Here is a 14,307-nt window from a genome sequence, read left to right on the forward strand (position 1 = left end):
ACTGAGGAAAAGCTCCACAGAAGAAATGTCTGAGCAGGGTCAGAGAGGTGTGTGAGGACTGACTCCCAAGCCCCTAGGAAGGAGTAGTCCAGGCAGAAGGCTCAGTGAAAGCAAAGACATGGAGGCATTAGCAGCCTGCAGGATTCTTTTTTTTTTTTTTTTAAATGATGGGGGTCTTGGGGCCAGGGATTTAGCTCAGTGGTCCCAGCACCTGCCTTGCAAGCACAAGGTCCCGAGTTTGATCCCTGGTACCAAAAACAAATAAATAAATAAAGATAGGGTTCTCATCTTGCCCAGCCTGTTCTCAAATTCCTGCCTCAGTCTCCCAAGTAGTGGGATCTATAGGCATGTGCCACCATGGCCAGCTCCAGAATTACGATACCTTCAGAATCATGGAATCTGAAAGCAGCTCAACAAGGTTGAAGCATAAGATCCCAGGGCTTATCATTGATAAGTCTGCAGACAGAGAATCCAGAATAAAGGAAGTGATCAGGTAGTGGGGCCTCTAGTCCCAGCTACTCAAGAGGGTGAGGCAGGAGAATCACTTGAGCCTAGCAGTTTAGGTCTAACCTGGACGATAGCAAGACCCTGTCTTGGGAGAAAAAAATAATTCAAAGAAGGTCTTCTTTCCAGCCATTATAAGAGTTTTAATTGGGGAAGAAACTTGGTCATGTTTGCATTTGAAATAAATCCATTTGGCAGCAGGTGGGTTAGAAAGATTAAAACTGAAGGCAGGGAGAGCAGTTGGGAAGGATGATCAGAAGAGCAGATAAGGAGTTGAGGGGAAGACTTGGTAACTGATTGGATGTTGGGGTTGAGGTGAGGCGCAGTCTCAGGTAACTCCCAGTTCCTGGCTTCATGACTGAGTAGATGAGATCTAGTACCCTGAGCCTGGAGACCAGGGTAGGGCTGAGTCTGGCATGGGCTGGATCTTAGGTGGTGGTGGCCATTCCATTAAGATGTCCTGTAAGTCATTCGCTACTAGAATGAGCACAAGCATACAGAAAAAGATGAAGAGATTGAAAAGAAGGAGGGCACAAGCCCAGGTGCAGCATCAAAAGAGTGAGGAAAGAGGTGGCAGCCAGCCTTTATCTAAATCTACAGACCCAGCTTTTGCCAAGGCCCTGTGACACTCACTTCCTGGTCAGATCACTCTGGATCTTTTTTTTTTTTTTTTTGGTACCAGGGATCGAACTTGGGTCCTTGCAAACCACTGAGCTAAATCCCTGGCCCTCACTCTGGATCTTGCCTTGGCAATGAGCATGTCTAGTTTCCACACCTTCAATTCCACATCAGTACAGCCTGGCTTTCTTGACTCAGGTCTCTGTAGTTTTTCCTAAAAAGCTTTCCTGACCTATTATCATTTCACTATTCCTTCCCCTAAACCAGCATCGTCACCCCACCTAGTATAAGTTGACCCTCAGTCCTCAGCAAATTTTTTAGAGTATTGTCAGAATACTTTGGAGTCTATTTTATTTCCTGATCTGACAGTTATTCCTATAGCAATTATTTCCTGTTTCTGCATTTAAGGCCCCATAACTACTTCATGTATAATTCACTCTCATATCTGTTAAAATGTTTTCATCTACTAATAATAGAAGCCCTGACTAAAACTGATTTAAATGACAGGTGGGTTGGTTTGTTGTTTTTTTTTTCTTTTGGTACCAGGGATCAAACTCGGGTCCTTGCACTTGCAGGGCAGGCAACGGAACCACTGAACTAAATCCCCGGCCCCTATTTTTTTTTAAATTTCATATAACTGCAAGTCCAGTGGTAGGACAGATCTTAGAGTAGTTGATGTGAGAGTTCAGTGATGTCATTAAGACCTAGGTTGTTTGTTCTGCTGTCTTTGGAACATCCTTAAACTGGTGGTAGGATGGCAGTTATAGAGGTTATACCAAATGCAACAATGTCCTAAGGAAGAAGAGGGGCTCTCACTTAACCCTTGCAGTTAAGTCCTTCCCTCCAGCTGATTGGGCCAGCTTAGATCTTGTATCCCACTCAGGACCAGTAACAGTAACCTAGGAAATGACACTGTCAGACTGACTGAGGCTGGTTAAAATTCACCTCTGTAGTTTAGGGTGGACTCAACTTTTCCCCAGCATCCTAAGGCCATGTAAAGTATACCTGAACAAAACCAGGGCTTTGATTGGAAGGAAAAGAAGGTAATAGATGTTGATAGGCGGCAGCAGTGTCTACCTCAGTTCTGTTTTCTTAGGGAAGGGAATGGTGCCTTTATTTTTTAAATTAATTTTATTGATACATTTTAGATATATAAAATGATAACATTCATCATAGGGAGTTTGTACCTATACATGATATCCCTTGATTCTTTTTTCCCCATCCTCCTCCCCTTCCTTCAACCCCTCTTCCCCACTTTATTTACAAAAGCTTTGTTTTTAGTTTTTCCTTCTATTCTTTTTTTTCTTTTCCCTTTCTTCCTTTCCCCCTCCCTCCTCCCTTGTTCCCCTTCCCTTTTGAACATTTTTTCCCCATTTCCCAATATCTATTACAAATTTTGGTCTTATTTACCCTTTCTGTTTCTCACACCAGAGAAACAATGAGATATTTAAACATGTGTATCCGATTTATTTCACTTAAGAGTATGGTCTCAAAGTGCATTTATTTAGCTATAAATGTCTCAAGTTTATCCTTCTTTATGGAAGAGTAGTACTCCATTGTATAAAAAACCCATCTTCTTTAACCATTTGTTGGTTGATAGGCATTTGGTTTCCAAGATTTAGCTATTACAAACTGTATCACTATAAACATGGGTATGCATATATCGCTGTGGTATAATGCTTTTAATTCTTTTGGAAAGATACCAAGAAGGGGAATATCTGGGTCAAATGGAACCTCCAATTTTAGTTCTTTGAAGAATTTCCACACTGATTTCCACAGTGGTCGCACCAGTCTACACTCCTACCAACAGTGAAAAAGGGTTCCTTTTTCCCCACAGCCCCTCCAGCATTTGTTATTGATTGATTTCTTGATAACAGCCATTCTTTCTAGAGTGAGATGGGATCTCAACATTGTTTTAATTTGCATCTCTCAAATGACCAGTAATGTTGAACATTTTTTCATGTATTTATTTGCAGTTTCTACTTCATCTGAGAAGTGTCTATTCATTTCAGATGAATGGCACCTTTAAAAAAAATTCTGGGGGTAGAGGATTTAACCAAAAAAAAATTTCTGTAGTTCTTTTCCGGAGAATCAATGAACCTAATTTTTTTTTATATCCACAGCTCTTTCATCCCCAAATTCATCACCCACCTCTTCAAGTGCAAGCCCATCAGTATGGTGGGAGCAGAACAGGTGAGATGGAATTCATATTTGGCCTTTGCCTTATAGCTTTTGTCATGTGCTAGGGATGGCCTCTAGAAATAAAATGGCTGATATCCCCTGGTGGTTGGAGACAGAATAATGACCTGGTGAGTTTTTTTTTTTTTTTGGAACCGGGGATCAAACTCGGGTCCTTGTGCTTGCAAGGCAGGCGGCAGAACCACTGAGCTAAATCTCCGGCCCATGGTGAGTTTCTTGATTCATTCATCCATCCATTTATTTTTTATAATCTGTTAAGCGTCTACCAAGTACCATGCACAGTTCTAGGTTGAGAGTGCACACAGTCAGCAGGGTGGAAAGTTTCTCCTTCGGAATACTCACATTCTGGTGGAAAGAGACAGATACTATGCAAGTTAACAGATCCATTAGAAGATAATTTCAGCTTCAGATAAGTATGCTAAAACTATAAAACAAAATTATAGGAAAAAAAGTCCCAGATGCACAAAGGGGTAGTGGTCAGAAAAGGTTTCTTCAAGGGCTAGTGCTGGAAAGGGATAGAAAAGGAAGCTGCAGAGACTTTGACTATTTTGGATCCACAGTGGCTGAGGCAGAGACCACTTAAGAATATCAGCAGCTGGGCTAGGGATTTAGCTCAGTGGCCCCAGGCATGCCTCATGAGCACAAGGTCCTGAGTTCGATCCCCAGTACCAAAAAAAAAAAAAGAATATAAGCTGCTTAGCATGGAGGCACATACCTGTAAGCCCAGCCACTTGAGAGGTTGAGACAGGAGCATCACAATGTCTAGCCCAGCCTGGAAAGTTACTGAGACCCTGTCTCAAAATAAGAAATTAAAAGAGCTGAGGTTGAAGCTCAGTGGAAGAGTACCCAGGGTTTCAATCCTCGGTACTGCCAAAAGGTGGGGAGAGAAAGGCTTATCTGGTACTGAGGGACTCATCACCTCCCCCAAGAAGCTTCCCCGGTTGGCTCCCCTCTGCTCACTTGTATTCTAAGCTTCACAAGATCTCTTTTTAGTTTACATCACCTCATTACTGATGAACTGAATTATATGCTACAGCACAGTCACTTCTTTTCAGTTACCACCATTGAGAGTTATCTGCAAGATGAGCGATTTGAAATGAGGGAGCAATTTAAGCTATTTTAAAAAGAAAAACAGTAACATTCAGCCCTCAATTCTTTCAAAGCACCAGTTAAATGTAGACTATTAATATATTAATCAAAGTGATTCTCATATGCATTAAAACGAATCCTCTCTGGACCTCTACCTATCAATACTTAGAAAACATATAAGATTTTATAATTCATTTCCACATATTTTTTATAAGACATGTCCGCAAATCCTGCCCTGCTATCCAGTGAGACCATGTGGTAGCAGCTCATCTCTCACAAGTTAGTGATGTGTCCCCACACCAGCCCCTCAGCTATGCTGGTCTCAGGTGTGCCCCAGTAAGATGAAAAGTTAGCATGTGCCGTAGCACATCGTACTGTCTTGTGATAACTCAAAACCAGATGTGTAATGTCTGGGAATAGCAAGATCTCTTGACTCTGATAAGTAGTTTCACCCCCTCATTGTTAACCAGTGGTCTTCCTAGGTTATGAGCTCCAGAACCACAAAGGTCACAGGTGAATCTTGTGTCTGCAACATAGCAACTGTCTGTCCTTAGTCATGTTACTTAACCTCACAGCACTTGGGTTCTCTCATTTATACAAAAGAGGTGATCGGTACCACCTAACAAAGTAGTTGTGAGAATTAGCACGTGGTCAGCCATCCCCAAATAACAGCTCTTAGTAATTTTAAGTTTCCTAAGACCAGGGACATGACCTTGTCTCTGTTTTCATTGCCCATCTTTCCTAATACCTGTTCTGCACATAGCCTGCATAGAATCATCTAGTTAGTGCTTGCCTCAAGCTGTCTGGCTAACCAGCTTTAGCTGGAGTCAAAAGTGTCTCGGCAAACTTCCTGGGAGGTGCAGATGCAGACACTGGCCAAGCCTGACTGCAGCAGTTCAACATTTTAAAATTCCTGACGCTTGCATGTCATAAGCACAGAATTCATTCTCTCCGCCAGCCGCAACAGAATAATGTCATAACATGCTGTCTCCAATTCATTAGCGTAACTTTACCAAGGATTCATTCTGGTCATATTATCCTTTTGTGTGTGATCAGAGAGGATGTGCAATGATTAAGATCTGTGTATCTAGGGCTGGGGATTTAGCTCAGTGGTTTCGCTGCCTGCTGCGCAAGCATTAGGACCCGAGTTTGAGCCCTGGTACCAAAAAAAAAAAAGATCTGTGTATCTAGGAGAAGCTTTAGGGTTCTCAATTACTAGATTTCTGTCTACAGACTTAAACAAGCCACTGGAACATAAAATGTACTTACTGGGAGCATGTTTTCATGAGTTTGTAGCTTTGTGAACTGATTTACTGTCTAAACTATGATATGTTCATGTTGTTACATAAATCCAATGTCATATCTATTTTCCTCAGATTTTCCCTTCTCCTCCCCCTCCATCTCGTTGTCCTCTCCTTTCTCTTCTTCTTCCTCAATACCAAGGACTTAACGCAGGAGAGTGCTGACCTATATCCCCAGCCCTTTTTATTTTTTTAAATTTTGAGATAGTCTGGCCAAGTTCCTCAGACTGACCTCAAACCTGAGATCCTCCTGCCTCAACCTCATGAGTAGCTGGGATTACAGGAATACACCACCACACCCAAAGCCAGTAACTGCAGAAAAATATCTGTTTGGGCAGGATTCACTTCAACTTTGAGATGTAGATGAGAAAACCATCTGCTGGAACTGGAGTTTTATGTTAGCAAATATGCATGGGCCACGGGGGAGGTGTATTTTCACAGCCCTGGTGTGGGAGTGAGCACGGATGAGACTGGAGCAGATTCCCAGGTGAAGTTCAATTTTGGCTGTGTCTGTGCCTACCTTGAGTATCGGGACTTTTGTTTTGTTTTGTTTTTGGTACCGGGAATCAAACTCCGGTCCTTGGGCTTGCAGGGCAGGCAGCGGAACCATTGAGCTAAATCCCCCGCTGAGTATCTGGACTTTGAAACCCAAGCCATCAAGTAATCAGAGGCCTGCTTAGCCACCAGCAGGATCACAAAAATCAAGAAGTTACCAAAGAGATGTTCATGGACTAAAACAGTTCTGCCTCAAGTCATGGAGTGGCTATAATCCAAGCTTTAACAAAGCTGGAGAACTCAAAGCTAAGATTTAGCCTAACCTCAGCTGCATCTGCTTTGCCACAGAGTTGCTAGATCCTAAATTCAGGTTATGCTTCAATACTAATGCCAGAAATGGGGAAGGGGACACTTTTCTGCTCTTTATTCTCATCTTGTAATTTACTGCATAAAGTGAGCTGTTTGTCTTTGGGCCCCAGAGTCCTTTTGAGCAATTGCAAGGGCACATGGAATTGAACCATACCAGTTCTGCAATGCTTCTTGCTAGTTTGTGATTTTCAGAGAACCTGGAGGGATTTACAGGGTCATTAATTAGTCTTACAGCCATGGTCATCTGTATCCGAGCACACAGCAGAAATAGAATCCATTCATCCAAACTCACAGTAGAGAAAGCAACACAGCATGTTGTAGGGAAAAGAGACTTGGAGTCCAGTCCTTACTCTTGCTGTTAATGGTCACAAACTGTGACCCTTCTCAGGACTAAGTTTGCTCCTGTTGGAACGAGAGCACCAAACCTGGTGCTGTATAAACTCTTCAAGTCCTATCATATTGTGGAGTCTCAGATCCTTGGAGCAAAATATTTTATGTCTGATAGTTAGTTTCTTTTTTTTAATATTATCTTTACATACCATAATTGACTTTTTATTAAAATTATGGTAAAAAAGACATTACAGAAAATTTACTGTTTGAACTGTTTTTAAGTCAATAGCTCAGTAGTGTTAAGTATATACACATTCTTGGTCAGCTATCATCACCATCACATCCAGACTGATTTCATCTTTCCAAACTGAACCTCTGTACCCATGCAACAGCAGCTCCCCACTCCCTCCTCCCCACAGTCCCTGGCAAGTAAGTTCTACTTTCAGTCTGTCTGAATTTGACTACTGTAGATGCCACCAATCAATTGAGAGTTCTTTTGCTCATCAGAGATAGAAATCATGACTCAGCAGTGCTAGCAGCCCACTGCCACCCCAGTTAGTGCTGGGTGTTATCAATCTCATCTGCCTTGCTGGTCTCTGCTGCAGCTGATTGCCGCCATTTGATGCTGGCTTGTGCCAGGCATCATCTGTTTACTGCCAGTTTCTAGTGTATGGCTCTGCTGGCTGCCTTTATTCAGTGCCAGCTTGTGCCAGATGACCTTTGTTGGTCACCTCTGCCACTTGCCGATCTGTACCACTGTCATATGATGCTGGCTTGTGCCAGACACCATTAGTCAGCTCTGCCAGTTGCTAGTTTGTGCCACTGCTGGCCACTGCTGTATGACACTAGTTTGTGCTGGGTGCTGTCAGTTGCCAGTTGCTGGTCTTAGCTGCTGCTAGCTGCTGCTGTTCAACACTGAACTGTGCCAAATGCCACGTGCTGGTCTCAGCCACCAGTGTTTGACACAGTTGTACCAGATACCATTGGTGCACTCTGCAAGGTATTGGTCTTTGTCACTGCCAGCTGCTGCCTGTTCAATGCTGACTTGTGCCATTCACCATCAGTTGACTTTGCCAATTGGCTGATCTTGGCCACTACCAGCCCTGCTACTCAGTTCCAGATTATACCAGATACATTGGTTGACTTTACTGATTGCCAATCTCAGCAGCTGCCACACGCCACCATTTGATGACAAATTGTGCCAAGTACTAGTTTCTGCCACTGCCAGCTACTACCATCCAATGCCAACTTGTGCTGGATGCCTTTAGTTGAATGCCAGTGGCTAGTCTCAGCTACTGCTATTCAATGCTAAATTGTGCCAGATGCCCTCAGTCAACTTTGCCAGTTGCTGGTCTTGGCCACTAACGGTCACTATTTGACACCGAATTGTGCCATATGCCATCAGTCACCTCTTCTGGGTGCTGATTTCTGCCACTACTGACTGCTACCATTTGACACTGGTTTGTGCTGGCCACTGTCATTTGACCCCAGCTTGTACTGGATGCCCTTGATCAACTCTGCCAGTTGGTGATCTTCATTGGCTTCTAATTTCTGAAGTTCTTATTGGAGGGGGTGCTGTGATGGGTCCAAATTGGTCTAGATGAGTGCTGTCATGGCCATGATTCAAAGAAACCTGGGGAGGGCAGGGGATTTAGCTCACTGGTACTGTTCCTGCTTCATTTAGCAGAAGATTCTGAGTTCGATCCCCAACACCAAAAAAAAAAGAAAAAAAAAGAAAAGCAACCTGGGGAGATACTGAGCTGTTTGATTGACAGCTGTCACATCTCCACTAAAAAAATGACAAGGTCAAAACCGGGGAATATTCAGGAGGAATAACTTATTGGGGGCTGGGGAGTTTGGGTCCAGATCCCTCCCTGATCTCTGCCAAGTTAGGGGTGGTTTCCCCTCTAATTTCTTTAGACAGGCATCAGCATGCAGAGAGTGGGGAAGGCAGCTTGTGCCAGTCCATCTTCTGGGATCCAAGGGAGAGCTAAGGGAAGCAAGGGGAGAGGTATCACGGCTGTGGGCCAAACCACAGCCCCTCCAGCTGGCCCAGGAGGAAGGGGAGTCAGACGTGTCTCCTCTGTCTCATAAATGCCTTATATAAGTGGAATGCCAGTGTTTGTCCTTTTGTGTTTGGCTTGTTTCACTTAGCATAATGTCTTCATGGTTTACCCACATACCATACATCAGAAATTCCTTCCTATTTAAGGCTAAATCGTATTTCACTGTATTTATATGTCATATTTTGACCATGTGACTTTTAAACTCAGTTCAAAACCATCTGAACAAAAATAAATGAAGCAAATTTTAGATTTTAGCACAAACACTACAGAAAAGGAAAAGAGAATCAGGTAGTATATACATTGTGGCAGTTGGAAAAATGAAAAAGAATGATTATTCTCAGGTACAGTCTTTTTAGGTAAATCCTTTAAAAGAGGCAGGGTGATTTTAAGCAGTCCTAAAAAATGGATTAATAAAATTTAATATGCATTTAATAATAAGAAAATTCAAGGGCCGGGGGTTTAGCTCAGTGATGCCACTGGCTGCCTTACAGGCACAAGGTCCCAAGTTCGATCCCTGGTACCAAAAAAAAAATTCAAACCTTTCTAAAGTAGAAATAGAGAAAGGAATCTGTGAATTTAATAAAGGGTATGTACAAAATCTTATGAGTGGGTATGAATTACATGGTAAATGCATTTGCCAGAATTACATAGTTAAGAATTATACATTTCAAAGTATGTACATTTTACCTCAAAAAAATTCAATTGTGATAGGCAGTGATTATAGCAGGATTTCTCAGCCTCTGTACTGATGTTTTGAGCCAGAATCTTTTCTTGTGATTCATGATAAGTAGCATACCTAACTTCTACCTGTTAGATGTCAATGATACTCTCTCAGGTGTGGCAACGAGAAGTGTCTCCAGATATTGCCAGATGTTCCTGGGAGTAGGGATGGGAACCAGACAAGCCCACACCATGTTGAGTGTCAGGGGATTAGTGGCAGAGAGGAAAAGAGAATAACAGAATGATTTTGGTGGCTGAAGCTGAACACTGGTTAAAGTTTATAATACCATTCTGTTTAATTCACGTGTTTCAAGTCTCCGTAGTGACAATTTTTTAGCACAACATTTATTGGTACATTTTAGATGTACATAATGATAACATTCATCATAGGGAATTTGCACCTGTACATGACATGATATATCCTGCCTCTTCTTTTTTTCCCATTCCCCCCTTCCCTCAAGCACTCCTCCCCTCCCTATATGCAAAAGCTTTGTTTCCATTTTTTCCTTCTATTTTTGCTTTTTTTCTTGGCCCTTCCTTCCTTTCTCCCTCCCTCTCTCCCTTGTTCCCCTTCCCATTTGAACATTTTCTCATTTTCCAGTATCTATTATACATTTTAGTCCCTATTTCCACTTTGGTTTCTCACACCAGAGAAACAATGTGGTATTTAAACATGTGTGTCTGATTTATTTCATTTAAGAGTATGGTCTCAAGGTGCATTTATTTAGCTATAAATGTCTCAGGCTCATCCTTTTTTTTTCTTTTTCTTTTTCTTTTTTTGCTACTGGGGATCGAACTCGGGTCCTTGCACTTGCGCGGCAGGCAGCGAAACCACTGAGCCAAATCCCCAGCCCAAGCTCATCCTTCTTTATGTCAGAGCAGTACTCCATTATATAAAAAAACCCACATCTTCTTTATCCATTTGTTGGTTGATGGGCATTTGGGCTGTTTCCAGGATTTAGCTATTACAAACTGTATCACTATAAACATGGGTGTGCATATATTGCTGTGGTATAGTGCTTTTAATTCTTTTGGGAAGATACCAAGAAGGGAAATAGCTGGGTCGAATGGAACCTCTAGTTTTAGTTTATTGAGAAGTCTCCACACTGATTTCCACAGTGGTTACACCAGTCTACACTCTCACCTAGTGGGAAGGATTTCCTTTTCCCCACAGCCCCTCTAGCATTTGTTATTGGTTGATTTCTTGATAGCAGCCATTCTTTCTGGAGTGAGATGGAATCTCAGCATTGTTTTAATTTGCATCTCTCAAGTGACCAGTAACGTTGAACATTTTTTCATATATTTATTTGCAGTTTCTACTTCTTCATCTGAGAAGTGTCTATTCATTTCAGATGTCCATTTTTGGATTAGATCTTTAAATTTGGGAGGTCTGATTTTTTTTTTTTTAGTTCTTTATATATTCTTGATAATAGTCCTTTGTCTGAGGAATAGCTGGCAAAAATTTTTCCCAGACTGTGGATTGTCTCTTCACTCTGTTGGTGGTTTATCTTCCTGTGCAAAAACTTTTAGTAAGATGAGATTGCAGATGTTGATTGTTTGTGATAGTTCCTGTGGAATCAGGGTTTTGTTCATATAGTCTTTGCCTACACCAATGTCTTCAAGAGTTCTACCAGCATATTTAGTGTTTCTATTTCAATATTTAGTTATTTGATCCATTTCAATTTTAGTGTGGTGCATGGTGAAAGATATGGGTCTAGTTTCAATCTTTGGCATGTGGAAAGCCAGTTTTTCCACCACCATTTATTAAAGAGGCTGTCTTTCAATGAAGGTGTTTGGCTTCTTTGTCAGAGATAAGGTAGCTGAGTATATCTGGAGTTGTTTCTGCATCTTCTAATTTGTTCTCTTGATCCTCAGGTATGTTTCTTTGCCAGTACCATGCTGTTTTTATCACAGTAGCTCTGTAGTATAATTTCAAGTCAGGGATTGTCACACCCCCTGCCTTCCTGGTTTTTTTTCCTTCTTGTTTGATACCACGGATCGAACTCAGGTCCTTGCACTTGCGAGGCAGGCCATGGAACCACTGAGCTAAATCCCCAGTCCTCTGCCTTGCCTTTGTTGCCCAGAATTGCCTTTGCTATTCTAGGTCTCTTCTGGTTCCAAATGAATTTTAGGATTGTTATTTCTAATCCTGTGATTGATAGAGGCCTTTGGAGTTTTGGTCAAGTTTGTCAAGATTATGTTAAATCTGTATAATAACTTTGGAAGTATGGCCATTTTCACTATATTGGTTCTTCCTACCCAAGAACGAGGGATATATTTCCATTTTCTGCTATCCTTTTTCAGAGTACTATAGTTTTCAATGTAGAGGTCTTTTACTTCCTTCATTGGATTGATTCCTAGGTATTTCTTTTTTTTGGATGCTATTGTGGAAGGTGTTATTTCCCTAATTTTTCTCTCAGTGAGTTTGTTGCTCATGTACAGGAAGGCTATTGACTTTTTTGAGTGTTGACTTTATATCCAGCTACACCACAGAATTTGGTTATTAAATCTAGAAGTTTTTTCGTGGAGCTTTTGGGGTCTTCTCCATAGTGACAGTTTTTTTAAAAAAATAGTGTACCATCCTCACATAAATCCACTCATTTGTGATACAAAATTCCATGCAACCTAAAATTAAACTAGCTTCTAGTTTTATTTTGTTTTTTGTGGTGTTGGGGATAGAACCCAGGGTCTCATGCATACTAGGCAAGTGCCTCACCAGAAACTACAACCCCAGTGCCTTCCTTCCACATTTTTTAACTACAGATCTTATCTGAACAGCTGAACTTCCTCCTCCTCTCTTGAGTGTATGTATTCCTCAGGTAGTAGAACTTTCCCCCTTTTGTACAACATTTCTTTCTTAAGAGCCTTCTGGCTTCTTGGTGTCTAATGGGGCTGTTGGATGCTAGCTTTGGCACTGGGGAGTCCCTTGTTATTACCACCACAGTCCCTGCCACCTCCTAATAGCCATTGACACCCACCTGGGCTACACATCAGCTTGTGTGGCCATCTGTAAGGATCGTGTTGTGGCAAATGATGTAGATGGTAGAGTTTCTCCAGCTGTTGCTGCCTCCTCAGAAAATAAAGAGGTGGTTGAACTGGCAGCAAAACAAAGTAGAAAAAGAAATACTTCAAATACAGTCATTAAAGTAAAGCATATCCTTGGCAGAAGCCAAAAATGGAGTCCTTGGACCTGGCTTCTCAGCAATTAGCCCTGAGAGGGAACCGTCAGCTGGCTCCTGGAAATAGCCTGGAAGCACACAGAGCCTCCCTATACCTTCAGATTTGCACCTTGCTGTCCAGGAGTTTGCTTCAATAGTCTTCCTTCCCAACCCATTATGGCCACTGCCAAAAGCGGTGCATCTAGTGGTGCAGATAGGAGACACAAACCCTTCTCTCCATGTGTGATGAAGCAAGAGTACATTCGGTGCCTTCAGACTGTTCAGCATAGTGCAGATGTCTCTCACACCAAACATCAGTGCCACTCCAAGTTTAATGTTCTGAAAGCATTCTATTTAAAGGCCTGTGTTGCCCAGCCATAAGTATGGGTGCCCCACCACATTGTCCACTCTATGATTCGTTGGGTCTGCTTCTCCAGACTCAGATAGTGACTGACCCAGACAACTTAATGGAGACTACTGCTGGGGCCAAGCAATGTGATCAGAACATAGTTGCCTCTGACACCCAGGGGAAGAGGGAACAGCATTCTAAAAGCAAAAAGGACTCAGGCAGCTAATCATCAGCCTACCTTGAAAACAGTTAAAGGAATCAGATTTAGGATTGTCAGCTGAGAATCAGTGACCAGCTACAAGGAACCAGTGACCCCAAGGACTCCTGGGATGAATCTTTGGGTACAGGATACTCCCAAGGGACCCCCAGTTCCCATAACCTTTTCAAAGGTGCAGTTGGTCCCTCTCAGAGCAACCTCATTCCCAGACTGGGTTATTGGGTGAGCCTAGTCCCTCCATCAGCACTAGCCAAAACTCTCCTGGTGCATCCTCCACACCAAGGCCTCCAGTCTCCTCTTCTAGAGTTGGTTTTGGGAATAGTCCTGTGGCCAATGATTCCCCTCGAAGGTGGGCAAGTGGAACAAGGCAGTACGTGGCTGGAACTATTGTAGCTGAGTTGGCAGAAAACAGGAGATTGGTATGAGAACTTTAGGAGGAAGAAAAACTGGCCAGGCTGATTGCTGCAGTATTAGCAAAGAGGCCAGTGCCCAGCAAGACACTACCAGTGAGCTGTGCAGATGCTGTCGTTACAGACACCTGGTGACAGAAGGAAGAGGCAACTGGTGCTTTTCAACTAGGCCTTTAAAAAAATGCTTCAGAGGCTGCTTTCAAATACCTAAACCTCAGAACTGATTACAAAAGGATATATTTCCTAAACTGATAGAAGTCTACTTCCAACACTTGCTTCCTGGTACCCTCACTCCTTTTCTGTGCCGTAGAAAAGAGAGCAGATAAATCATTAATCTGCAGAGTGGTAAAAGTGTACTTGGGAATCTCTTCCCAAGATTCTTCAGTAATTAAAAGACTGTTCACAATGTGAGGGGTGGCCTAATAGAAAACAGAAGGAGCCAAGTGCAGGCGAGCTGGTTTGTCCTGGCTTTGTCACTGATG

General features: G+C 42.4%; 1 protein-coding gene and 1 pseudogene across 3 annotated transcripts in view; both read left to right on the top strand.

Moving 5' to 3' along the window:
* The window catches only part of Vps53 (VPS53 subunit of GARP complex), a 161,195-nt gene that overhangs the window by 137,098 nt on the left and 9,790 nt on the right, over positions 1 to 14,307 (top strand). For all 3 annotated transcript variants that reach the window (XM_004857106.4, XM_021238039.2, XM_087191587.1), the window contains one exon: positions 3,246 to 3,315. In XM_004857106.4, coding sequence (XP_004857163.1) covers positions 3,246 to 3,315 — 70 coding nt within the window. The remainder of the gene's footprint in view (positions 1 to 3,245; positions 3,316 to 14,307) is intronic.
* LOC147823847 (myb/SANT-like DNA-binding domain-containing protein 7 pseudogene) lies at positions 7,289 to 14,182 on the top strand (annotated as a pseudogene).

This window comes from Heterocephalus glaber, unplaced genomic scaffold, assembly GCF_053883595.1.
Source record: "Heterocephalus glaber isolate CG9 unplaced genomic scaffold, H.glaber_assembly_v1.0 deba00001564, whole genome shotgun sequence".
NCBI classification, from domain to species: Eukaryota; Metazoa; Chordata; class Mammalia; order Rodentia; family Bathyergidae; genus Heterocephalus; species Heterocephalus glaber.